Source organism: Panthera tigris, chromosome C2 (genome assembly GCF_018350195.1).
Source record: "Panthera tigris isolate Pti1 chromosome C2, P.tigris_Pti1_mat1.1, whole genome shotgun sequence".
Taxonomy (NCBI): Eukaryota; Metazoa; Chordata; class Mammalia; order Carnivora; family Felidae; genus Panthera; species Panthera tigris.
In genome coordinates this window covers 146,303,603-146,330,357 of record NC_056668.1, presented here as the reverse complement: position 1 = coordinate 146,330,357, position 26,755 = coordinate 146,303,603, and the positions used below count along the sequence as shown (strand labels likewise).

The 26,755-nt window shown below is 43.4% G+C and overlaps 1 protein-coding gene across 1 annotated transcript in view; it reads left to right on the top strand.

The window, feature by feature from the left end:
• OSBPL10 (oxysterol binding protein like 10) overlaps positions 1 to 26,755 on the top strand; it is a 306,044-nt gene that overhangs the window by 152,479 nt on the left and 126,810 nt on the right. Inside the window, exon 4 of the mRNA XM_042998798.1 lies at positions 2,797 to 2,988. Within this exon, the coding sequence (XP_042854732.1) occupies positions 2,797 to 2,988 (192 nt within the window). The remainder of the gene's footprint in view (positions 1 to 2,796; positions 2,989 to 26,755) is intronic.

Genomic DNA, 26,755 nt, shown 5'->3' with positions numbered 1-26,755 from the left:
CAGCTGGCAGTGATGAGGTCAGCTCTAGTGGACCTTTCTCTTCCTCGCTTCTTTGGCGTTTCCTGGCTGTATTACCAAATTAGAACCTTGCTGTGAACTTTCTTATTGTGTGTGTGCATGTCCCTGTCTGTGTCTGTTGTATCTCCAGCAATACTATAAAGCATCGGTGATGAAAGACTATCTCATACACCTCCTGTTTCTCCTGGAGACCCCATAGTAGATATTCTCCCTGGCACATAGTAGGTGTTCATTAAATCCTTGATAACCGAAATACAGAAATTGGCACAAGTCAACATACCATGTAACTGCCTTCTCTCAAGTTGAAATGAAGGACAGGAACACGTAGAATGTAAATGGTATGTAGAATTTAGCAAATTTTGGGTAAGTAATACATTCACGTGGTTGAAAATGAAAGAATATAAAAAACCATGTGGCCAGAAATCTCCTTTGCACTCTGTTGCTTTCTTCTCATTCCCTGTGTCTCCACAAATAAGTAGCCATTTTTTAGTTTTGTGTGTATCCTTCTAGAGTGTTTCTATGTTTTTTTTTTAAGTATTAAGTTTTAAGTTTGAGAGAGTCAAGTGGGGGAGAGGCAGAGAGAGAGAGAGGCAGAGAGAGAATCTCAAGCAGGCTCTGAGTTGTCAATGCAGAGCCCGATTCAGGGCTTGAACTCATGAACCATCAGATCGTGATGTGAGCCGTAATCAAGAGTTGGACTGAGCCACCCAGGTGCCCCAAGTACTTTTTATGTTTTAAATAATTGTAAGTAAATAACAATAAAAATACTCATTTCCCACATTTTGATGCAGAACTTTGCATACTGTGCAACAGTTTTGCACCTTGCTTTTTTTCCCCTTAACTCTATAGCCTAGAGATATTTTTCCAGACTAGCTCATAGAAACCATTCTCCTTATTCTCTCACAGCTTGCTATAGTATTCGGTTATGTAGGTGTGCCATTATTTAGTTAACCGGTCCCATACTGATGGGCCTTTGGCTTGTTTCCCATCCTTTGCATTAAATATCTTTCTGCGGTGACTGGTTGCTACTTAGGCCATTTTCCCTGCAAGCAGCCATATTGGAGGGTACATTCCCAAGCAGGGCATTATGGGTCACGGGAAAATGCCTTTGTAACTGTGACACGCATTGCCAGACTGCCCTCCTCAGGGGTTTTGTCACCTTATATGCCCGCAAACCTGTTCCTGTCAACAGATAGTGTGCTCAAACTTTTGGCTCTTTGCCAACCTGATGGACAAAATCTAAACGTAGCTTGAATTTACAAGTACAGTTGAACATCTTTTCATATGGTTTAAGCGCTTTATATGTTTTGTGAACTGTCTGTTCAGATCTTGCCCTGTTTGAACAGTTGGGGTGCTCCTTTCAATCCCTAGGATTTCCATTTCTCATTATAAAGTACAATGATGAGGCTTTTGAAGCAAGTTGAAAATATTTTTCCTAGTTTATTGTTTGGCTTTGTTGGTGGTAGGAATGGTTTTTTTTTTAAGTTTTTTTTTTTGGCAATCTCTACACCCAACTTGGGGCTCAGGCTCATGACCCTGAGATCAAGTTGTGCACTCTTCCACACAAGTCACCCAGGTGCCCCCGAGGGAGTGGGTTTTTAAAGGTCGTTAACTGTGCAGAAGTTTTTAATTTGTAGATAATCAGATTTGTTGAGCTCTTCTATGGCTTTTGGATTTGAGGTATTAGGCCTTCCCTACCCCAAGGCTCCAGGTTTCTTCTGCCTTTTTAAAAAATATTCATTTATTTTTGAGAGAGAGAGAGAGTGAGCAGGGGGAGGGGCAGAGAGAGAGGGAGACACCGATTCTGAAGCAGGCTCCAGGCTCCAGGCTCCGAGCTGTCAGCACGGAGCCCGACGCGGGGCTCGAACCCACGAACCGTGAGATCATGACCTGAGCCAAAGTTGGATGCTTAACTGAATGAACCACCTAGGCACTTCTGTTTTTTTGTTTTTTCTTTTTTGTTTGTTTGTTTGTTTGAAGTCTTTGATCCATTCGGGGTCTGTGATCTGGGAGATGAAGCCTACTTTGTTTTTCAGATGGCTGCCCAGTTACCCCAGTATCAGTTATTGAAACAGTTCATCTCCACTAGGGTTGAGGTGCCATCTTTTTCCCATAGTAAATTGCTACCTGGACTATATATTCCTCTAGGGTGAAATAAGAGCTCTGTGCTGACAAATGGGGACTGATTGGTGGATAACTTGGTACATTCAGTCATGCAGCAGACATTTATTAAGTACCTAATAAATGAGGCAAGTCATTACGCGTCAGTTCTTGGGGATATAAAGGTGAGTTTGAAACAGTCTCTTAGGAAGGCGGCTCTATGATGAACATAATCTCGATGCAGAGGAATAAGAACAGCGGGGAGGCTGAGGCAGACAGGGAGATGCCTCACGTATCAGAAAACAGAGCTGAGTCTTAAGGTTCGGATGAACTTGGCCAGCCTTGAGGGGGAAGAGCTTTCCAGGAAGGGTTGCTCATATACGCAGAGGCACAGATCGTAAGAGTCTGTGGCGTCTGGGGGGCTTAGTAGCTTTTCGTGGCCAATAGAGTAGGGCAGGAGACGCAGTTGCAGATGAGGCCGGAAGGATAATTACGGACACGGCCTCTTCTAAGTGAGTGTGGGATTGGGGCGTGTCGTGTCCCTCTCCTTCCCCTACGCCTTCACCCCTCTAAATGGACGAAGGGGGGAAGATTGAGGGTCCAAAATAAATGGAAGCCAGCACTTGGCTGTGTTCTGCAGGTCGGTTGCTGAGTCTTGACACCTGTTGCTTATTCTAGACGACTCCAAGTTCCCGAAGCCGCAGTCTCACTTTGCTCCCCCACGGAACGCCCAATCCTGCGTCTCCCTGTAGCCAGAGACACCTCGGCGCGGGGGCCCCCGGTGTTGTCACAGTCACGCATCACAAGTCGCCTGCAGCCGCCCGAAGAGCCAAGAGTCAGTATCCCGGCCAGCTTCACGAAGTCAGAGAGGTAGGCTTTGCTCTCCTACTAGGTGGAGTGGTCTCTGGGCGCTGAGGGCCGCCACCGTCCCTTCCTGTGTGCCATCGTGACGCCAGAAGGTGGCCTCCCAGCCCCACGGGCGTGACACGCTTCCTGGTGGTAGAAAAAATAATTTGCCTCTGTGTCTTAGGCGAAGCGAGGTGTTAGGAGACGTGTCAGAGCTCTGAGAGCAGAGGAAGCCCGCCCGCAGGTGCATGGGTGCACATGGAAGCAGCATCAATGTCTCTGCTCATAGCCAAGAACGGGCCGTACACACGCGAGTCGTGGGCGGCCAGGAGGTGACCGAGGTGGCTTGGAAATTCAGGGCGCGTGAGACCTTTTTCTTTTTCTTCAAAAAAAAAAAATTTTTTTTTTTTAACGTTTATTCATTTTTTGAGAGACAGAGACAGAGTGCGAACAGGGCAGGGACAGAGAGAGAGGGAGACACAGAATCCGAAGCAGCCTCCGGGCTCCGAGCTGTCAGCACAGAGCCCGACGCGGGGCTCGAACTCACGGACCGTGAGATCGTGACCTGAGCCCAAGTCAGACACTTAACCGACCGAGCCCCCCAGGTGCCCCAAGTGAGACCTTCTTCTGCCTGGCCTCACTCGCGAGGTGCCCACGTTGGTCTTCCCATCACAGACCACTCCTAGTAGAGTGCTGGGTTGTGAAGGAGCACTGTCCTTGGAGTCAAAAGACTGTTTGGAAGCAAGTCTTTCAAAGCTCTGAACCCGGGTTTCTGCATCTGGGGAGTGGAAATAACACAGGCCTTCCTCTCCTCTCAAGGGAGGTCAGAGGCATGCACTTGAAAGCCCTTCAGCCGTCGGTGCCTTATGAACCCATGGGGGCTGTGCTTCATTTTTACTTTTGACACACTGGGAAGTCCTCAGTCTGGGGACCCCGGTTCCTTAATGTTTGTACCCTACTTTGCAACGGGTACCAAGAATGGACTGTGTGAACTAACCGATGTTGGTCTGGGTCGCCCAGCTTGGGTTGAGTGCCGAGGCTTCTGCCCTGCAGCCGGCCTGTGTGTGGACCAGCCCACCCTCTTAGGGTAGCAGTGGAGCCCTGGCCCCAGGCGAGCGGCAGAATGGGTCTCCTAGCACAGGGTCTGTTGCCCAAGTCAGCACACATCTCAGTTTGTTTCCTAAATGTCATGAGCTGAGTAGGGCTGTGTCAGCCGGCTGTCTTGGTCGGACTTTGACCCAGGGCAGAAAATCTGAAATCTTCTTTTTTTAAAATTTTTTTTTTGTGTTTGTTTATTTTTGAGAGAGAGAGTGTGTGAGCAGGGGAGGGGCAGAGAGAGAGGGAGACGCAGAATCCTTAGCAGGCTCCAGGCTCTGAGCTGTCAGCACAGAGCCCGACGCGGGGCTCGAACCCATGAATTGTGAGATCATGCCCTGAGCCAAAGTTGGACGCTTGACTGACTGAGCCACCCAGGCGCCCCAGAAATCTTCTGAATCAAATCTTTTGATGCAGATCAAAGACTTTTTTTTTCTCTTGGTAGATTTATGCATGTATGTTCTCTGTATTGCCTAATAAAGAAAAGGTACAGAGTCAAATGCTGTCTTTGAAATAGTCACCCTGATGTTTAAAAAAAAAAACAGTGGCTATGAGCTTGACTTTGATACACTGGATGATATGAGGAACTGTTGCACACTTGTATATATTTTTCATTTTTCAAAGCATCTTAAACTATATTACAGAAACACTGTACATAGAAGTAGAAGAGAATAAATAATGGTACCCATCACCCAGTCAGTATTTCCAACTTTCTGTTGTTTTCTTTTATCTCTTTCCCCTCTACCACTTTTTTTCTTGCTGGAGTATTTTAAGGAAATCATAAATATTATATCAATTTATCATTGCCAGTAAGTGCTTCAATATTTGTTCTAACAAACAAGGACTTAAAAAACAACTTGACCACAACACCATCATAGTCACTTTTATGTAAACCTCACTGTGGTTATTTTTTGCAAGTATGTAAGAGACTACAACCTAAAAAAGAAAAGGCAGATTGAAAGTTCATGGTATTTTGGGAATTCTTTTATAATGAATCTCTGATAGAATTACAAGTGATGCTACGAAGCCTGGAATGTATGAAGAGAAGCAGGAGTGCTTGTATTGAATGAGCTGTGGCCTAAATAAAATTTGAGGTACCTTAGCTTAATTTTCAGTAGCGCATGATTTGGTACAATGTCAAAGTCTTTTCTACCTCCATTTTTATTTTTATGTATTTTTTTAATGTTTATGTTTGAGAGAGGGACAGAGTGCGAGCAGTGGAGGGGCAGAGAGAGAGAGGGAGACACAGAATCTGAAGCAGGCTTCAGGCTCTGAGCTGTCAACATGGAGATACAGGGCTTGAACTTGAGAACCGCGAGATCGTGACTTGAGCCGAAGTCAGGTGCTTAACCAACTGAGCCACCCAGGCGCCCCCTACCTGCATTTAAAAAATCTCATGTTTACAAGAATAAAAATATGTTCTTAAGTAATGCAAGTACATATTGCGCAAGAAGTCTGAAGAAAATCAAAATTACCCATAATCCTACATCCTTTGATAAAGATAACCATTATTTAAAGCTTTCAAGAAATTGACTTCTGGGTTATTTTTTCTGTATAAGTTACATAGAGAAGTAGAAGTTGTATAGGATGATCTAAGCTTTGTAAACAATTACATAACATTCTTTCTTTTCTTTTTTAATTTTTTAAATTATTTTTTAAACGTTTATTTTCGAGGAGACAGTGCAGGAGTTGGGGAGGGGCAGAGAGAGAGAGGGAGACAGAGGATCTAAGCAGGCTCCCTGCTGTCAGCACAGAGCCCGATTCAGGGCTGAAACCCCTGAACCGAGAGATCATGACCTGAGCCGAAGTCAGGTGCTTCACCAACTGAGCCGCCCAGGTGCCCCTCTTTTATTTATTTTTTTAAGTTTGTTTATTGTGGGGCACCTGGAGCCTGCTTCGGATTCTGTGTCTTTGTCTCGCTCTCTGCCCCTCCCCCGCTCATGCCCCCCCCCCCTCAAAAATAAAGATTAAAAAAATACTTCTCTTTAAGAAAAAAAAAGAAAAAAAATGAAGTTTATTTTGAGAGAGGGGGAGGGTGAGAGAGGGGGATAGTGAGTGGGGAGGGAGGGAGGGAGAATCCCTAGCTGGCTCCACACTGTCAGTGCAGAGCCGGACCCAGGGCTTGATCTCCTGAATCATGAGATCATGACCTGGGTTGAAATCAAGAGTAGGACTTTTGATGGACTGAGCCACCCAGGCCTGCTGTTTTCTCCTCTACCTTTTCCACCTATAAGGGGCAATTCCTAAAATTGCCCATGACATTTCATTATATGAAACAGAGGTGGAATACCTCCATAGCTATAGTGATTTGGTGTTTGTACTCCTGGGCAGTCGTTTCTTTGGGCCATTGCTTTTGTCTATCAATGATCTTTTGTGCTGAAGTCAAATTTTCAGTGAGCTTGTTGAGACCTAGGTATAAACATCGGCAGTTGAGAGAATTGTAGGGTGTTGGATGCCTCTGAGGGAAGAGTTAAAAGTTCTGATTCTCAGATGTCCTGTTCAGCTTCACTCCTGATTGGAGAACAGTACCTATTTGGGGACATCTGTCATTTTATGATGTGGAACTATCAGAGAATATTTCACTCCTACCAGAAAGTTCTGAAGTTTTTTTTTTTTTAATTTTTTTTAATGTTTATTTATTTATTTATTTATTTATTTTTATTTTATTTTTGAGACAGAGAGAGACAGAGCATGAGTGGGGAAGGGGCAGAGAGAGAGGGAGACACAGAATCCGAAGCAGCCTCCAGGCTCTGAGCTGTCAGCACAGAGCCCGACGCGGGGCTCGAACTCACAGACCGGGAGATCATGACCTGAGCTGAAGTCGGACGCCCAACCAACTGAGCCACGCAGGCGCCCCTTTAATGTTTATTTTTGACAGAGAGAGAGAGAGAGAGAGAGACAGAGCATGAGTGGGGGAGGGGCAGAGAAATGGGGAGACACAGAATCCGAAGCAGGATCCAGGCTCCGAGCTGTCAGCACAGGGCCCGACGCGGGGCTTGGACCCACAGACCGACCGCGAGATCATGACCTGAGCTGAAGTCGGACGCTCAACCGACTGAGCCACCCAGGTGCCCCGAAAGTTCTGCGGTTTTAAAATATGTTAATTTCAGAGTGTAAAGGCCTTGGTTTTGGATTCCACTGTATTTATCTATAAAATAACTAGAGGAAAATGGAATAGCATTTTTAGCCCAGCTGTATAGGGAAGATAAACTGGTGACCACCGAAGCAATGAAGAAAATCATCGTACACGAGACAGATGTGCCTGAATATCGGAAGGGGGAAAAAAAAAAGAAAAATAGCTCAGCCACAGGCAATAGAATAAATATTAAATGGGATTCCATAGCATGGGTGCAGATAATGGGACAGTTTTGAAGATTAAATGGTTATCATCGAAAATAAAAAGAATTGAGACCTCAAAGGACAGTACCCAAAGTCTTCATTAGTTAGGAGGAATGAATATAAGGAATTTGAAACAACAGCAATGAAAAATAAGAGTCATTTGTCTATCAAAGTACCAAAAATGATTATAGCCCATTATAGGTTAGGCTGTTAAGAAATACTTGATAATGCTGTGTATTGTCTTTTTGCTACAGCCTGGTGTTCTATAAGAAGGACTCAACACAAAACAAAGCTGTTCATTACCACTGACCCATAAATTCCCTGTTGAGAACTGTATTCTGAGGAAGTAATCTGTGGAGTCGGGGTTGGAGGAAGAAAGTTAACTTGGGTAAAGCTGTTCATACTAATAAAGCAATATATCCAACACAAAACATCACGGAAATGACCAAACGATGATTCGCATAATATACTGAATTACTATATCGCAGCTTAAGATAAAAGTCATGTGTAAGCGTTAGTACTGCATGGATATGTGTATGAAATAAGAAAATCAGGATATGAGAGCATATGAGCACACTGGACCCTCTGTCCCTCTTAATAAAGTCCAGAAATTGCTTCAAACCCGTGGTTCTGGAATTTTGGATTTGACTTACAAATTAAAATTTAGAAATAGAATTTTGGAAGCAGCATAATGTTGCGACTATTAAAATTTGGCCAGTAGGGTATTTTAATTTAATTGTTTCATATTTATTTATTTACTTGTTATTTATTTATTTTTATTTTAGAGAGAGGGGAGTTGGGGAGAGTGGCTGAGAGAGACAGAGAAAGAGAATCTTAACTAGGCTCCAAGCTCAGCACGGACCCTGATGGGGGCCCGATCCCGTGACATGGGGATCATGACCTGAGCCAGAAGCTCCACCAACTGAATGCCCAGGTGCCCCAGGAAGGACATTTTTAAAGCATAGTGACAATCTGTAGTTACTACCATCTCATAAGAGCACATTTTAATTCCCCCATCCCCTCACTTTCCTCTCCTATCACCACCTCCAAGGCCTATAATCTCTGAATAAAGAATCGTTCATTACACTGAGTAACTTTAGTTTTATGAAAAACCTGAGTTATCCTTGTTTTTAATATTTTATCTTGAAGTGGAAGAGTATTCATCGTGGATTGATTCTAGCCTATGAATTTGTGTGTTTTTAAACCACTGATCGCCACTGACCTTTTCTTCTAAAGAATTTTTTTTAATGTTTATTTAATTGGAGGGGGTGGGGGAGAGAGAAAGAGAGAGAGAGAGAGAGAGAGAGAGAGAGAGAGAGAGAGAGAGAGAGAAGGCATGCCAGATGTGGGGAAAGGAGGGGCATAGAGAGAAAGAAAGGGAGAGAACCCCAAGCTGGCTCTGTGCTATAAGCATGCAGCCCAATATGGGCTTGAACTCATGAACTGTGAAATGATGACCTGGGCTGAAATCAAGAGTTGGATGCTTAACCGACTAAGCCACCCAGGCGCCCTACCACTGATTTTTTAATCCTGTCACCTTCTTACTCCCTGCTGTCCATAGGATAAAGGTTGTACTCTTCTGCATGGCAAACAAGGCCTTCCGTAGTCTGTCCATCTCTATGTCCTGCCCTCGGCATGCCTGCTCATCCCCACCATGTGCTTGCTGCCTCCCTCTGTTGGGAGGTTATGTTGCCCATGTAGAACTTTCTGCCGTGATGGAACTACTCTATCCCTTTCGTTCTTCTCTGGGGGAGCCGCCATTACGTGGGGCTCATGAGCTCTTGAAATGTGCTAGTCTGAACTGAGATGTACTGTAAAAGTACAATGCACGCTAGATTTCGAAGTAGTACCGAAAAAGGTAAAACAGTTCATTAATAATGTTTTAATACTCATTGCAAGTAGAAATGAAAATATTTTCTGTTAGGTTAAATATATTAAAATTCATTTTACCTTTTGAAGTGTGCCTACATGCCTCCCACTTGTGGCTTGCGTTACATTTCTTAGATAGCACTGCCCTCGATTGTGAGCTTGCTCACCCCATCACTTGTCCACCCATTCTACAGGCACTGAGCACCTACTATGTGCCAGGCTGGAGTTTTATGCGGAAAGCATTAAAAGCAAAAACAAGAACAAAAACCATCCTTGCGTCTTCTAGCCCCGGCACAACTCCTGGGCGTGTTGGTTGGACAACTTGATTTGAAGACCCATTTTCTAGCAGTCGGAGTGCTTTAGAAACAATGTGGAGGCATTCAAGGGTTGCTTAGGCAACCGTGGGCAGTGGATGATGACCGGTCAAGGGTTGAGTCAGGTATTCGTTTGGTTTCCTCTGACTCCGAGAGCTTTGGGGGGGGGGGGTAATTCCTAGATGTCTGGGTGACCAAGTGGAAAGCAATGATAGTGCGAGCCTACCTGAATGTGCCACTGGAAAGGTTGTATAAATAGGATCTAAAATATTTTTAAAGATCAATTTGAGCCCTCAGCTGTTCAAGCATATGAGTGAAATGATGGCATTGACTCGTATTAACTTTTATACTTTTGGTGACATTATAACCGGCTTTAACTTGGCTTATGTTTGTTTCAATGGGCTCAAGTTCAGTTGGTACAAGTACAGTGTGATTTTTAGAAAATCCTTCTTTGCTAGGTGCTTCCTGAAAAAACACCACCGTAACACATGTTCATACTAGTGCATATGTGTGTGTACATGTCTGCATGAACACATGAACTGAGTAGAAGAATATAAAGTAGGGACTCCAGGTGTTTCGTCTTTATCTAATTCTTCATTACTGTTTCCCAAAAGTGACTTTTGAAGAAATGATCTGTGTTTCTATAAGCATGAGAGCACATGTATGTTTGTGTATGTGCACAGATTTGTGTGTATGTGTGGGACGTGGGTTTTATTGTAACTGTTTTGTTCCTTGGATAAGAGATAAGAAACTTCTCTAGAAAGAGTACCTACTAAAAATTTCTCTGGGGCGCCTGGGTCGCTCAGTCAGTTAAGCATCTGACTCTTGGTTTTGGCTCAGGCCACGATCTCAAGGTTCATGAGTTCAAGGCTCGTGTCACGCTCTGTGCTCTGCACTGACAGTGCGGAGCCTGCTTGGAATTCTCTCTCTCTCCACGCCCCCTTCTCTCTGCCCCTCCTCTGCTTTCTTTCTCAAAAATAAATAAACTTAAAAATTTTTTCTGTAAATCCAGATATGCTAATGGGCTTGGACATAAAAGATATTTGAGAAACAGAATAAACTTGGTAGAGCCCAGGTTCTTGTGTCTTTGACCAAATAACATTTTTAGTTGTGACGTTGGAGACTTAAAAAAAAAAAAAAATACAGTTAATTCAATGGGGAGACCATATCTGGATTCTGTAGCCTGATGAAAGAAAAGGTCAAGGTCATGCTGTTGAATTGTAATGGGTATGTGTGAGGCATAAATTTAGTTTTAATTAAGCTTTCAATGGTAATTTATTGACAAGTAGGAATTATCCTTCTCTTAAGCTATTGTTAGCTTGCTTCCAGGGACGTATCCTTTTGAAGAGAGGGCTGTTTGTTGCACTGGTTTATTGGGTAGGTAAACTGAATCAAGGCCGTGTCATTTAATACAGTTTTAAACACACCTTTCAGAGTATAATCTATGCAGATGTGTGTTTATGTGGTTCCTGCTGTGTGAATATATGTTTCTTCATGTAGTTGCATGTTTAATACGCATACAAGGGAAGGTCCTTTCCTGAAAGAGTCGTCTTTATAAATGATCCCAGCTCAGTATTCTCTCCCTTCAGGATGGTTTGGCTTGATCCTCGTGCACGTGGATGTCATGAATGCCTGGTTAGAAACCTTGATTCATGTACAGCCTTTGCTATGGAGGTGGTAACTGTCAAATATCACCCTAATGAGTTTTATTAGCTGATCAATTTTAAGGTAGCCGTCAGTGCTGGCAGCATTGAACGCGAGCCATCCCATCACCAGGGAAACCGCATTTAGGGGATAAAGTGCATTTTTCCTTTGTGTGAACAGAATGATTATTTGAAAAAAAAAATGTCCTAAGTTAGTTCTGCTGTGCATTTTGGAGGGATAAATGATGACAGGTAACCCGTGCATGTATTTTTAGTAGCAATTTGCCATCTTTCAGAATGGGTCCACTCCAGACCTCGGTTTTCAATAATTGTAATGTGGGATTAGTTGATAGCAGTTGTTTCCAAATCTTTTAAAAGCAGTAGCGTGTTGGGGCACCTCAGTCGGTTAAGTGTCCGACTCTTGATCTCCGCTCAGGTCTTGATCTCGAGGTCATGAGTTTGGACCCCACACTGGGCTCCATGCTGGCTGTGGAGCCTACTTTAAAAAAAAAAAGTTCAAAAGCCGTACATTGTTGTTCGAATAGAAATATTATAGATCCTTTACTTCAACAGTGCTTTATTAGGGCAGATTTACCGTAGAAGGTAAGATGAGCATTTATTGATGATGAAGCAAGCGGATTTGGAATAGGAAGTATTTATGACCACCATGGCAATCCCTCATCAGCCCCTGTATACACGCAATTTGAAACAAACATTCGCGCGGTCCACGGAGCACCTTGGAGATCGTCTGTTTTGGGTCGTTGGATTTCGGCAGCGATAGTGGTTCAGGTGAACACCACCACGAACAAAATAATGAGCTCATGTCCCCAGTCGACCTTCAAGCGGTCTCCCAAGCTGCTGCCCTGGGAGAAGGATGGTCTGGGGTCTCAGCCCGCTCAGGGCATGGCTTGTTGGAACGTGGACGGTAGGGGAGGCCGAGGGCAAACTTAACCACAGGAGAAATAAGTGCCTGGTCGGCCAGGAAGCTGGGAGCATTCGTACTTTCCTCTTCCTCACCAGGGTTATGCTTCACTTGTTCAAAGAGGTTCTAGCCTAGCTGATTGCAATGCAAATCCCTCTTTTCTCTCATTTGCTTCCCTTGTCAGGCCCTTTTCTTTTACTATCTTGTTACATTTGGGAATTAGACATTTGCTTCTTTATTATTTGATGCTTCTTGTCCCTCCATATGGAGGATTTTTGTTTGTTTTTTTTTTTTTTTACCTCCTTATTCCTCAGCCCTTAGCACAACACCTAGCACGATCCTAGCCACTGGGAAACAATCCTCCATTGATCTGGTTAAAAGCTTTCGCTGAAGGAGGGAGTTTCTTGCCCTGTAGCATGTTCTTAGGAGACTTATGGTCCCAAAGCAGAAGCAGTGTTGAACTTGGGCCCAACTGTATTATGCACTTGGGATGCCACCTTCCACTATGCCCCAGACATGCCTAGGTATTTCTTTTCTTAATTTGCGGTACACTTTATCTGCCTACATTTTTAAAAAAAAGTTTATGTTTGAGAGAGCGAGAGCAGATGAGGGGCAAAGAGAAAGGGGGCGAGAGAGAGAATCCGAAGCAGTGGAAAATCTGACAGCACAGAGCCTGACATGGGGCTTGAACTCACTAACCGTGATCATGACCCAAGCCAAAGTTGGTGCTTAACTGACTGAGCCACCCATGCGCCCCATCCACCTACATTTTTAACAAATACCTTTGTTACAATTATTTTTCTTAATCTCCCCACTAATATATAAACTCCTTCTAAAAAGGCATGGATTCACTAACAGTAGTGACAGTTGCAAGGACAATAATGTTTTGTACTTATGAGAACCTTTCTACGTGCCGGGTACTATGCTCAGTTTTACTTGAGTTGTCCTTGAGTCATCCCTGTGAAGTAGATACTGTTGTTGTCCCTATTTTACGGATGGGAAACTGAGGGATGCAGGAGGTTAAGACAAAGAGAGGTGTAGCAGGCAGAGAAACAGAACTGGTAGGAGATACATACGAAGAGATTTCTTGCAAGGAATTGGCTTGTGTGCAAGTATGGGGCCTGTCCAGGCAGGTCCAAGAACCGGAAAGCAGGCAGGAACCGCCAGGCACTGTCTGGAGAAGGATCTACACGTAAAATTATCGTGGCCTCAGAGGAGCCTCAGCTCTGTTCCTCCGATCTTTCAACTGAATCAGACCCACCCGGATTTATGTAGGTAATCTATCTTTGTGCAAGTCAACTGATTACAGGCTTTAATCACACCCCCAGAATTACCTCACAGACACGGTTAAATGAGTGTTTGGATCACTGGGTGCTGGAGTCTTACCAATTAAAAAAAGAGGGGTGGTGGTTGGAGCGGTTAAAGTTGACCAGCTTCTTGACTTTGGTGCCACGGGACTCCACCGTCCCGACCAAAGCTGACCAGACCAACCTCCAGCCTCATCTTCTAGTTCGGCCATTAGAATTTGAGGGGGACTTAGGTGGGAACTCGAGGGCGAGATTAGCCACCCTTTTGGAGCGTGAACGGGAAGCATCTGGATGCCGAGGTGGAGAAGCCATGAGGAAACGGCTGTCAAGTGAGTATATAAGCAGCTAAGTCACAAACCGGTGACCTCCCAGAGGTGACCTTGAGAGTTGCTGTGGTATATTAGGATTCTCCAGAGAAATAGAACCTCTGGGGTGGGATGGGTGTGTGTGTGTGTGTGTGTTTACACACACATACATACAGTGGACCTTTGAACAACATGGGGTTTGAAGTACACGGGCCTACCTCTGTGTAAATTTTTACCGTAAATACAGTATAGTACTATAAATGTATTTCCATGCTTTGAATAACATTTTTCCTCTAGTTTACTTCATTGTAAGGATATGATCTATAATACACATGTGCAAAATGCGTATAAATCGACTGTTATCAATAAGGTTTCTGGTCAGCAGTAGTCTATTCATAGTTAAGTTTTGGGGAGTCAAAAGTTATACATGGATTTTCAGCAGGGGCTCAGCATCCCAGACCCCTGTGTTGTTCACGGGTCAGCTCTGTGTAGACAGCGTGAAAGAGAGCAGTTTGAGGAACTAGTTCCTGTGATTATAGAAGCTGGCAAGCCCCACATCTAGAGGATGGGCTGGCAGACTGGAGACCAAGGGAAGAACCGGTGTTGAGTTTAAGCCCGTAGCCCGTCTACTAGCAGAACTTCTTGCTCAGGGGACGTTAGTCTTTTGTTCTGCTCAGGTCATCAGCTGGTTGGGTGAGGCCCACCCACGTCATGGAGGGCAATCTTCCTTTGCTCAAAGTCCACTAAAGACCCTCTCACAAAAACATCCAGAATCACGTTTGTCCAAATAGCTATGCACCGTGGCTAAGCCAAGTTGGTGCACAAAATTAATCATCACAAGCACCCTAGACTGTCACCGCCTTGTAGTTTTACTGTATGTGTCTATCCCCTGAACCCCCCCCCCCTCCCCCGAGCCTGTGTCTGGAAAGCTAATAGAGCTTGACTATCGCCAGTCATATCATGCTCGGTCATTGCGCTCACTGTGGGCCCAGTGCTGGGTCTCTGATGTGGGGGATGGGATGCAGTCCTGGGTATTGTCCAGGGACTTGATAATCCAGGTGGTTGGTGAAGCTAATATGAAAATGATTCAATGCTATGATAATGGCAAAAGGAATTGGCCAGAAGGTAAGGCCAGTGTGGGCTGGCTGTTCCTTCTTATAGACCTGTACCCTCTGGGCTCCAAAGCCACCAGGAACCCTGAAAGAGTCACACCTGCATTCAGCATCTGGGTAGACAATTTATACCTTACGAACTTTCCCACCTACAATCAGAATATTGCTGAGCAAGACTGTGTGTAGTGAGGGAACCTCTGTGTATCCCTGCGTGTCTCAGGCTCACAGAAAATGCAAGGTTCACACACTTTTGAAGTTTGGCACTCAGAAGGAAGCTAAGCAGCAGATTATTTTATGTCACAGTAGTTCTGTGACACAGAAGGGCTTCTGCCTGTTTCTACCTTATGTGGCAGTTGAGTACAAGAAGCCTTTCTAGAAGTGCTCTATGGCTTCGAGATAATAACACATGGTGGACATTGAGTGAGTAGACAAGAGAGGGAAGTTAGCCAGGTTCTTCCTTTGGTACTCAAGCCACCCTCAGAACTTGTGTTTTGTGATCTTATTCTTAGTGATTTCTGTGGAGGACGTTGTTGTTGTTTTTTTCCTTGTGGCTCATAATAGTATTTCAGGATAAGATCTCAGTTCTTCCTCATTTAAAACCCCGTCCTCTTGTTTATATAAACCACATCTTCTTTATCCATTCATCAGTTGCTGGACATTTGGGCTCTTTCCACAATTCGGCTATTGTTGAAAGTGCTGCTATAAACATTGGGGTACAAGTGCCCCTATGCATCAGCACTCCTGTATCCCTTGGGTAAATTCCTAGCAGTGCTATTGCTGGGTCATAGGGTAATTCTATTTTTAATTTTTTGAGGAACCTCCATACTGTTTTCCATAGTGACTACTAGGCAACGAGAAAGAATGGAAAACTCGCCATTTGCAACAACGTGGATGGAACTGGAGAGTATTATGCTAAGTGAAATAAGAGAAAGACAGATATCATATGTTTTCACTCGTGCGGAATTTGAAAAACAACAGAAGACCATGGGGGGAAAGGAAGGGGAAAAGTAGTTACAGAGAGGGAGGGAGGCAAACCATAAGAGACTCTTAAATACAGAGAACAAACTGAGAGTTGAAGGGCAGTGGGGGAGAGGGGAAAGTGGGTGATGGGCGTTGAGGGGGCACTTGCTGGGATGAGCACTGGGTGTTGTAGGTAAGCGATGAGCCACGGGAATCTACTCCTCAAGCCAAAAGCACACTGTATACACTGTATGTTAGCTAACGTGACAATAAATTATATTAAAGAAAAAAAAGTCCTGTCAGCTTGTTCTGTTTTCAGCAGAAGTAAGGCACTGTTATTATTCCCTCCCCAACCCTCATTAGATATTTCGGCATCTCAGATTTGCAGGTTAATTACAAGCATACCCTAACCTACCCACCTTCCTTTTTATTTTTGTTTTTAAAGATTTTATTTTTAAATATGTCTACATCCAACGTGGGGCTCAAACTCATGACCCTGAGATCAAGAGTCGCATGCTCTTCTGACTGAGTCAGCCAGGCGCCCCAACTCCCCAACTTTCCTTAGCCACCTCTTTCCCTCCTTGCCAAGACCATAATCATTTTTTGTTGCTTTGATCTGAATTTTCTCTCGTTCATTTATTTGGGGTGGGAGATGGACTTTTTGGAGTGGTGAAATGTGCTATAGCTTGTGGCGATTATACAGCTGTATACATTTAACAGAATTACTGAAAGGTACTGAAAATGGGTTTGTTTTATTGTAGATAGATTATACTTCAATGAAGTTGATTTAAAAGTTAGTTCCATGTTAACTAAAACATCTTACTAAAATAAGGTTTACTTCAATCACTGACATCATCATGGTTCACGGTCTACTCCTATATAGCCTGGCTTCCCTGTATTTGGACAGGACACAGAATTTACCTATTTTGCAAACTCACAATTTAACTTTTTGTGTATAATCTCCTTCAAAACTCATTAATCCACTAATTCTACCATTTGTTGAGGGGACTGGGTCTCTGCTGTTTTTTGAATTGCTCTTTTTTTTTTTTTACTTGAGGTATAATTGACATATAGTATATGTTTACTTGAGGTATAATTAGCATTATAGTAGTTCAGGTGTACAACATCATTTGATATTTGTTTATATTGTGAAATGATCACGGTAAGTCTAGTTAACATCTGTCACCATACATTTTTATGGGATGTTTCTTTTTCTTGTGATGAAGACTTTTAAGATCTACTCTTCCAAATATGTGATACAATATTATTATTTAAAAAAATTGTTTTTAATGTTTTTTGAGAGAGAGAGAAGGAGAGAGAGCAAGCACGAGCATGGGAGGGGCAGAGAGAGAGGGAGACAGAATCCGAAGCGGATCCAGGCTCTGAACTGTCAGCAAAGAGCACAATGTGGGGCTCAGACTCAGGGACTGTGAGATCATGACCTGAGCCAAAGTCAGAGACTTAGCCAACTGAGCCACCCAGGTGCTCCTATTTTTATAATTTTTTAAAGTTTACTCACTTATCCAAGTAATCTCTACACCTAATCTGGTACTTAAACCCATGGTTGAGATCAGGAGTCGCATGTTCTTCTGACTGAGCCAGCCAGGTGCCCCTTCAATATCGTATTAATTATAGTCACCATGCTGTACAGTATATCCCATGATTTCATTTATTTTATAACTGGAAGTTGATACCTTTTGACCCCTTTACCCATTTCCCCCTATGTCTGGCAACCACCAGTCTGTTCTCTTTATGAACTTCTTTCTTTGTTTTGTTTTGTTAAAGATTCCACATATGAGTGAGATCATACAGTATTTGTCTTTCTCTCTCTGATGTATTTCACTGAGCATAATGCCATCAAGTGCCATCTGTGATGTCACGAATGCCGAGATTTCACTTTTTATCACCAGATAATATTCCATTGTCTAAGTTTACGATACTTTTCCGATCACTTACCAATGGACGCTTAGGTTATTTTTGTTTCTTGGCTATTGTAAATAATGTTGCAGTGAACGTTAGGGTGCATGTGTTTTTTGAGTTACTATTTTTGTTTTCTTTGATTAAATGTTCAGAAGTGGAACTGCTGGATGCTATGGTCGTGCTATTTTTAATTTTTTGAGAAACTTCCATACTGTTTTCCACAGTGGCTGTACCAGTTTACCTTCCCACCAATAGTGCAAAAGGGTTCCCTTTTCTCCACGTCCTCACCAACACACTGGTCTGTTTGATGGTAGCCGTTACAGCAGTGTGAGGTGATACCTCGTTGTGGTTTTGATTTGCATTTTCCTGATGATGAGTGATGTTGAGCGTCTTGTCATGTGTCTGTTGGCCATCTGGATGTCTTCTTTGGAAAGATGTCTATTCGTGTTTTCTGCCCATTTTTTAATTGGATTTTTTTTTTTTTACTACCAAGTTCTTGATATATTTTGGATATTAACCTCTTTATATATTTTGGATATATGATTTGCAGTTGCTTTCTCCCATTCATTAGGTTACCTTTTCATTTTGTTGATGGTTTCCTTTGCTGTGTCGAAGCTTTTTAGTTTGATGTAGTCCCGGTAGTTGATTTTTGTTTTGGTGTCCAATTCAAAAATTATTGCCAAGACTGATGTCAAGGAGCTTAGTAGCAGCTGTTTTCCTTCTGGGAGTTCTATGGCACCAGGTCTTAGGTTCAAGTCCAATCCATTTTGAGTTAATTTTTCTGTGTAGTATAATATAGTGGCCAGGTTTTATTCCTTTATTCTTTTGTCTGTGCTGCCCAGTTTTCCGAGCACCATTTATTAAAGAGCCTGTCCTTTCCCCAATGTATATTCTTGGTGCCTTTGAGCTGAACTTACTGATCATATAGTTGTAGGTTTATTTTTGTGTGTGGTGTTCTCTTCCACTGATCTATGTCTGTTTTTATGCCAGTACCATATGGTTGGGATTACTATAGCTTTGTAATGTACTTGGAAATCAGGGAGCACGGTGCCTCCAGCTTTGTTCTTGTTTCTCAAGATTGCTTTGGCTATATGGGGTCTTTTGTGATGCCGTACAAATTTTAGAACTGTTTGTTCTATTTCTGTGAAAAATGCCATTGGAATTTTGATGGGGATTGCACCGAATTTGTAGATGGTTTGGGTGGTAGGGACATTTCAACAATACTTTTTTCTCTGATCCATGAACACAGAGTATCTTTCCATTTATTTTTTTATCTTTTTTAGTTTCTTTAACAAAATCTTATGTTCTTTTCCTGTTAAACACAGCCCTAAGGCCATCTTATCTGTTTTGAGAAATTCATATGTCATCTGTATGGAGTATCCATAGGTATCCATTGAACATCTTAGCTATAGGACATCCCACTAAGCAGTTCATCTGTCCTCTGAGAACTTGCTTCATATTCAACTTTCCCATCGCTGTTCCTAATGCAACCAAATCAAGTGGCTATCAAATCCAGCTTCTAGAAAGGGTTATTTATATCACTATTCTTTACTTCCCTTAGCTACCCTGTTTCCAAAATCTCCCCTTGTCCCCACTGGAGGATCTCCTACTGCACTGTAAAATCTTTGGGGAAGGGATTATTTAGGATTATTTAGGATTCTGCGTTTTTATCCCTCATAGTACTTATAATAGTGCCTTGAACTTCAAAATTTCTTAAAACCTGTCCCATGAATTAGTACAGCAAAATATTAACGCATCTGCTGGAATTGCCACTTCTTCAACAATTTCCATGTGACACATTTTAATCTGAGCAAATAACTCTTGCACGGATAGAAACTGTCTTATAGAGGTCACAGGCTATTCAGGAAGCTGAATGGCTAGAACTGGTGGCATTTGGGGTTTTAGGAGAGGAAAGGGAGTGCCTTCAGAATCCCTCAGACAACTAAATGCCTCTTAGTATCTTTTCCCTTGCTTTCAGGGTTTGCTCTCCTATTAATAGCAGGCAGCTCCATGGTAGTAAAAAGACTTCGCTCCTGGGCAGAGGCGGTAATCTAAGAAAGCCTGTTTTCTTCCTCTGATTAATGGGCAGGGTTAAATGTGAATATATGTGGAAGCCCTTTGTGAACGTTATACCAACAAATAGGAAGCATTATTTCCTGACCTGTAAGAAGTAGGGAGGCAGGGATTTGGTGGGAGAGAGTTAATAGACACTACCTGGCATAATGATTTGGCTGAAGCTACTTCAGGAGAGCTGAGAGAAGGCTTTGCCCTGGATCCAGGAGGAGGCTTGAAGACTGACTAGGTGAAGAGCGCCCTAAATTCCGTTCAGCTTTCAGGGTGTGTGATTCTAGCCTTATAAAAACCACACATCTTGGGGGTGTCTGGCAGTCTCAGCCGGTAGAGCAGGAGACTCTTGATCCCAGGATTGTGAGTTCAAGCCCCACATTGGGCCTAGAGCTTACTTAAAACACACACATATGCATAGCGTCTTACGACTTTGCACGTGCTGTCATTTGGGCCTTTCTAAGCCTTTTATTTTTATTTTTAAAAATTTACTGGTAAAACTTTTGTTGTTGAGGTATAGTCGACATCACGTTAGCTTCAGGTGTACCATGTAATGATTTGGTATTTGTATGTGAGAATTTTCAAGATTCACTCTCTCACCTGCTTTTGAGTATGTAATACAGTGTTAGGGCCCCGTATGGTGACTACGGTTACTATCTCCCTATGACTTACTCCTTTTATGACTGGAATTCGAACCTCTACATTTTCTCTACTGTATTCTTTTTAAATTTTTTTTTTTTTAAGTTTATTTATTTTGAGAGAGAGAGGGAGAGGACAGACAATCCCAGGCAGACTGGGCATCGTCAGTGCAGGGCCCAGCGTGGGGCTCGAACTCACGATCTGTGAGGTCATGACCTGAGCCAAAGTCAGACGTTTAACTGACTGAGCCAACCAGGCGCCCCTCTAGTTCATTCTTCACGTGTAACATCTTTTGGTTCTACTTTTATGTTAGAGATTGAGCATCGTAAATAGCCCTGAATATTTGGGCCATCAGTATATTGATGCCCCAAACTTGATGGCTTAAAACTACAATCCTCTATTTTGCTGAGGAATTGGCAGTTTGGTCAGGGCGTGACAAAACGACTTGTCTCTGAGGACCTCTGAGGCCTCAGGTGCGATTCTTGGGGGACAGGAACACCCAGGGCAGTCAGGGCGCCTCCCTGTCTTTATGAGTCTTGGGGCCTGTCCAGATGGGCTGTCCAGCATGGTGGCTTCAGACTTCTTTCATGGTAGCTCAGGGCACCAAGATCAAGTATTCTGAAGACAGGACGTAGAAGTTGCAGGTGTTGTAAAACCTGGGCCTGGAAATTGGCGCTGTGTCACTCCTGCCATAGTTTGGCTCATAGAACCTGCCCCGATTTATTGGGAGGGGACAGAGACCCTGTTCCTTATCAGGCCAAAAATTGCGGCCATCTTTAATCTACCAAATAAGCCACTGCGTGTCTTACGTATATTACTGGTGATGAAATAGGCCCATATCCTTTAGTTGGTCATTTGCTTCCAGGATTTGGATTCTTACTGATTTCCTAGGACTGCCACTTACACAACTTGAATTTATTGTCTCACAAATCTGGAGGCTAGGAGTTTGAAAGCAAGGTATCGGCAAGACTGGCTCCTTCTGGAAACTTTGGGGGAGGATGTGTTGCGTGCCTCTCCCCGCCTTTGGTGCACCCGCTGGTCCATGGTGATCCCTGGCTTATAGATATATCTCTCCAGTATCTGACTCCTTTGTCATGTGGCCTTCCAGTGTGTCTGTGCCTCTGTCCCTCCTCTTAGGAGGCCACTGTTACTGGAGTTAGGGCCTACCGAGTCGTGTATGACCTCATCTTAACTAGTTAAATCTGCGAGGAGCTTGGCCCCCACTTGTGAAAGAGGCAGCAGGCTGGGTCACTGGCTGAAGGTTGCTACAGTCATCTTGATTTGATTTGATTTGATTTGATTTGATTTTTGAGAGAGAGCGCATGCACGCACACAAGTGAGTGAGGGGCAGGAGAGAGAAGCGGGGCTCACCCGAAGCGGGGCTCGTGTTCACTCAAAGTGGGCTCGAGCTCACCCTATGTGGGACTGACTCACAAACTGTTAGATCATGACCTGAGCCAAAGTCAGATGCTTAACAGCTGAGCCATCCAGGCAGACGTCTGCTACAGTCATCTTTAAATCAGGGCTTGATGTCACAGTGAGAGGGACACAATATGATTGCTTTCTGAATGTTCTTCTTCCCTCCATTTGCTTTCATTCTTTGCTTATTACTCTCCCAGTGCAAGAATATAGTTCTAAAATGTCTGTGAAGAAACGTTTCTATATTTTTATTTTCAGAGAAATTCTTTATGGAATATATCATTCCTCATGTAGGAGCGATTCCAATGTAAAACACATGATTTGCACTAGTTGTTCAGAATCATAAAAGTCAATAAATACTTCCGCCTTATATTTTGGGAGAAAAAATTACAACTTCCATCATTTAAGCACAAATTTTTATCTCTAACATAAAAATAATTGTCCTGAATTGCTGCTGTTGGGGAAATCTTTCTTTCCTTTTTCTTTTCTTTCTTCTTATTTTTTTTCCCTGTGTGTAATTGATCCCCCATACCTCCAGAAAAAACATCTATCAGGTTAACACTCAGGAAATGAAAAGGTGAGGGTTTCTCACTGACGGAGAAATGATCACAGTAAGGCATGCTATTTAGAATTTACTAACATTTGGGCACATAAATCATAGCAATAATACTTCATAATTACACGGTGCCTCTCATTTGAGATTCTAAAAGGATTTATAGGCCGACTTGTAAGATGTGACAGTTATATTAAACTCTGGGCTTGGAGTCTGTTGATGGTGATAATTCAAGAACAGGAATTTGGATGTGGGGAAAGGTGCCTTCTAGCCCCTTCTGCGGGAGGTTAGCTGGGTATCGAATTGTGTTTGTTGTAAGAACCTGGCCACTTGAGATTTGTAGTTTCTTTACTTTTATTCAGAGGTAACTTCCACGTTAACTCTACCTCTTTAAACATATCAAAGTTTTGAATTGTTACTAAGCACGCACTCAATAAGATTCAGAAGGTACATGTCTATCCGTAGAGATACGTGTTGGCCATATGTTGACAAAGGTCTTTCTCACTTCTCTTGCCCAGGTTCCTACTGTGAGCAAAGGTGACCACCTTGACCAGATTTTTGTGTGTGCTACACACGTGTTGGCACTTATTTATATGTATTTACGTGTATATGTATATTCTTATTTTTTAAAATCTTGTTTTAAAAAAAAACAACTGTAGGGACACCTGGGTGGTTCGGTCGGTTAAGTGTCTGACTCTTGATTTTGGCTCAGGTCATGATCTCATGGTTTGTGAGTTTGAGCCCGGTGTCAGGCTTTGCTCTGACAGCGTGAAACCACGTGGGATTCTCTCCCTCCCCGGCTCACGTTCGCTCTCTCCCTCTCTCTCAAAATAAATCAATAAACTTAAAAAAATATTTAAAACATAAATATACAACAGTGATAGAATCTAAAACTGAATTGCAGCCATATTGCACAACTGTATAAATTTACCTCTTGGTTCCCACCACCCTATCAGCTTTTTTAAATTAGGATTCCGTCAAGTTTAGGCATTATTTGAGAATTGGCATTTGAATGCTATACTTTTCAAGGCAGGAGGTGTGGTGGTCCGTTTTTCAGCTCACATCCGTGTTCTTTTGTGTCCCTGTGGAGCATTTTAAAGCCTATGGATCTTGCATGTTTCTTTTAATTGCTAAATATTTTATCCCTTTTATTATTATTGCAAATGGGATTTTTTTCTGTAATATTTTCTACCTAGTTGGCTGACTTGTAAATAAGGAGGCTCTTGTTTTTGGTGGGTTGAATTTATTCCCAGAAATATAAATACATTCTTATACTATGTGTGGTAATTTCCTTGTTGATTTTCTTGGGTTGGGCAGGTATACAATCTCACCTGTTGCAAATAGGGATCATTTACCTCCTTTTTACTTTTACCAAATTTCTTTTAATAATTGTGTTAACGAATATGTCCAAACTAATTTTACACAGGAATGATGTGATTATTCTTGCCTTCGTCTTAATTTTGCTAAAAATGCCTCTAGTTTCCCCCTTTAAGGATTCCATCTATATAAAATAATGTATATTACATTATGTATAAGGTGTAAATCTATATTACTTTATTAAGAGTTCTTATGGGGCGCCTGGGTGGCTCGGTCGGTTAAGTGTTTGACTTCGGCTCAAGTCATGATCTTGTGGTTCACGAGTTCGAGCCCCGCGTCGGGCTCTGTGCTGACAGCTCAGAGCCTGGAGCCTGCTTCCGATTCTGTGTCTCCCTCTCTCTCTCTGACCCTCCCTCCATTCATGCTCTGTCTCTCTCTGTCTCAAAAATAAATAAATGTTAAAAAAAAATTTTAAACAAAAAAGAGTTCTTAGAAATCTGGAAGAGAGATTAATTCATTCATCTGATAGAATTGCAGGCCTCCAATATTCCAGGCAGGTTTCTAGCTCTGGGGATGTGGTGGGAGGCGAACCAGAGACAAAGCCCTTGCTGTCAAGAAGCTCAAAGTGTCGTGGAACAGACAAGACCAAAAGTCAAATAATAAATGTCAGGTTGCATGAAGTAGATGAGGAGAGGAACAGAGAATAATGCAAATTTATTTAGGATGGTCACGAAGGGATTTAGCGTTTTTAAGTGTCTTTTTATTAGCTCTTGCTTTCTTTTTTTAAATTTGAAATTTTGGAGACACTAGCTCTCTTCGGAACCACGGTCCCTTTCCCCAGCCACTAGAGCTGCCTCCAGCCAAGGGGACTTTAGAGCATACCCAGTGAGCGATTCACCCTCTGGGTCGGCTGGTGGGTTTTGCTTGTTCTTCTGTTATTTCCAGGAACTGATTGTTGAAGAAATGAACCGAATTTGTGTAAGACCAGGGTAATTTATCACCTTGGATAGAGATACTGTTGCTAAGGCAACTGGCTGCATTCCGGGACCCCAGCCTGCAAACGTGACACCTGCCAAGATCTCGGCATCCTGCGTGTCCCTGGCCACCAGCTCTCTGTGTGTTACTTCCGGCCTGGGCAGCATCTGCAGCCCCGTGTCTCCCCCGGGCAGCTGCTGGCGTATCTGCCTTTGCCTCCTCTCCCTGTCCCTCCCTCCCTCCAGCCTCCTGTCAAACCTGCTGGGATGGCAGGAGTAAAATGGGAATGATTGCGGCCTTGCAGGGCGAGTGCGGAATCTTGCCTTGGCTGTTCCCGGCATCCCACCTGCTTCCAGCCGATACATCTTGGGTGAGACTCGGGGTCATTGTAGCTAGTTGCTCAGGTGACAAAATCAAGGTGGGAATGTGGACTGTGGCGCCTTCTTTGTTCCATGTAACTCCCCCCCGCCCCCTGCAGTCGTCTTTTTTTTTTTAATTGAGGTATATTTGACCTGTAACATCATATTAGTTTCAGGTGTACAACGTAGTGATTGGATATTTGCATATATTGCGAAGTGACTACCATGATAGGTCTAGTTAAAATCTGTCAGCATGTGTAGTTAGAACGTTTTTTCTTGTGACGTAAACTTGGAAAATCTAATCTCTCAGCAGCTTTCAGATACACGGGGCACTGTCATTAACTGTCGTCACCATGCTGTTATATCCTCAGGACTTCCTTCTTTCATAACTGAAAGCGTGTGACTTTTGACCTCCTTCAGTCCCCCCCCCCCACCCTTGCAACCACTAGTCTGTTCTCTGTATCTATGACCATATATATATATTTAAGGACCTACATAGAAGTGAGATCCTGCAGTATTTGTCTTTTCCGGTCTTGACTTATTTCGCATACGCCCTGTGTGGTGTTCCCTATACAGAAAGATGAGGTTGTTAATACGTTATCGTATCATGACCCAGCGTGTTTTTTAATTTTTAGGTATTTTCCAGTTCTTAAATAATTTCTTATTTCTCCCCTAGTCCTGTGTGCCTCTTTCTTTCCTCAGGGACTTTGGTTCTAAATTCATCTGAAGCCTGTCTTCCCACCTCGACCACTACTGTCTTCTTCCCAGATATGGTCACTTGCCTTTGAACTCCCCCTGCTTGTGACATCGGCCCCACATTGTATTTTCCACATAGCAACTAGAGGGAATATTTTTTTTTTTAACGTTTATTCATTTTTGAGAGACAGAAACAGAGTGCAAGCAGCGGTGGGGCAAAGAGAGAGGGAGACGCAGAATCCAAAGCAGGTTCCAGGCTCCCAGCTGTTGGCACAGAGCCTGACGCGGGGCTCGTGCTCAGGAACCACGAGATCATGACCTGAGCTGAAGTCGGAAGCTTAACCGACTGAGCCACCCAGGTGCCCCTAGAGGGAATCTTTTAATAGCCATGTCAGATCACAGAACTGTTAAAAAGCTCCAATGGATGTCTGTTGTACCTACAATAAAACCCGAGTCTTATCTGTGGCCTGCAGGCTCTGTATGATCAGGCCCCTGCTCTTCTCTGACCTCATTTCTCAGACTTCTTGTACCTTCCCCTCATTTCCTTGGCTCCAGTCACCTGGCTGCTGCTGTCCCCTGCACATGCCACAACACTCCCACTTCAAGACCTTTGTGTTCCCTGGTCCCCCACACAGCTGTCCCCACGCCTCCTGCTCATTTCTCCCAGGCCTCTTCCCAAATGCTTCCTTCTTAGAGGGGCCTTTCCAGACCAGTCTTTATAAGGTAGATCCCCACCCTACCCCACCCCATCACTTTCTGTCCCCTTGTCTTTATTTATTTTTAGTTTTTCCTTAGTTTTTTTTTTTTTTTATGTTTTTATTTTTGAGAGAGAGAGAGAGAGAGCATGAGCAGGGGAGGGGCAGCGTGAGAGGGGGCAGCACAGAGCCCGATGCGGGGCTCGAACTCACAAACCACGAGATCATGACCTGAGCCGAAGTCCAACGCTCAGCCGACACAGCCACCCGGGTGCCCCGCTTATCTTT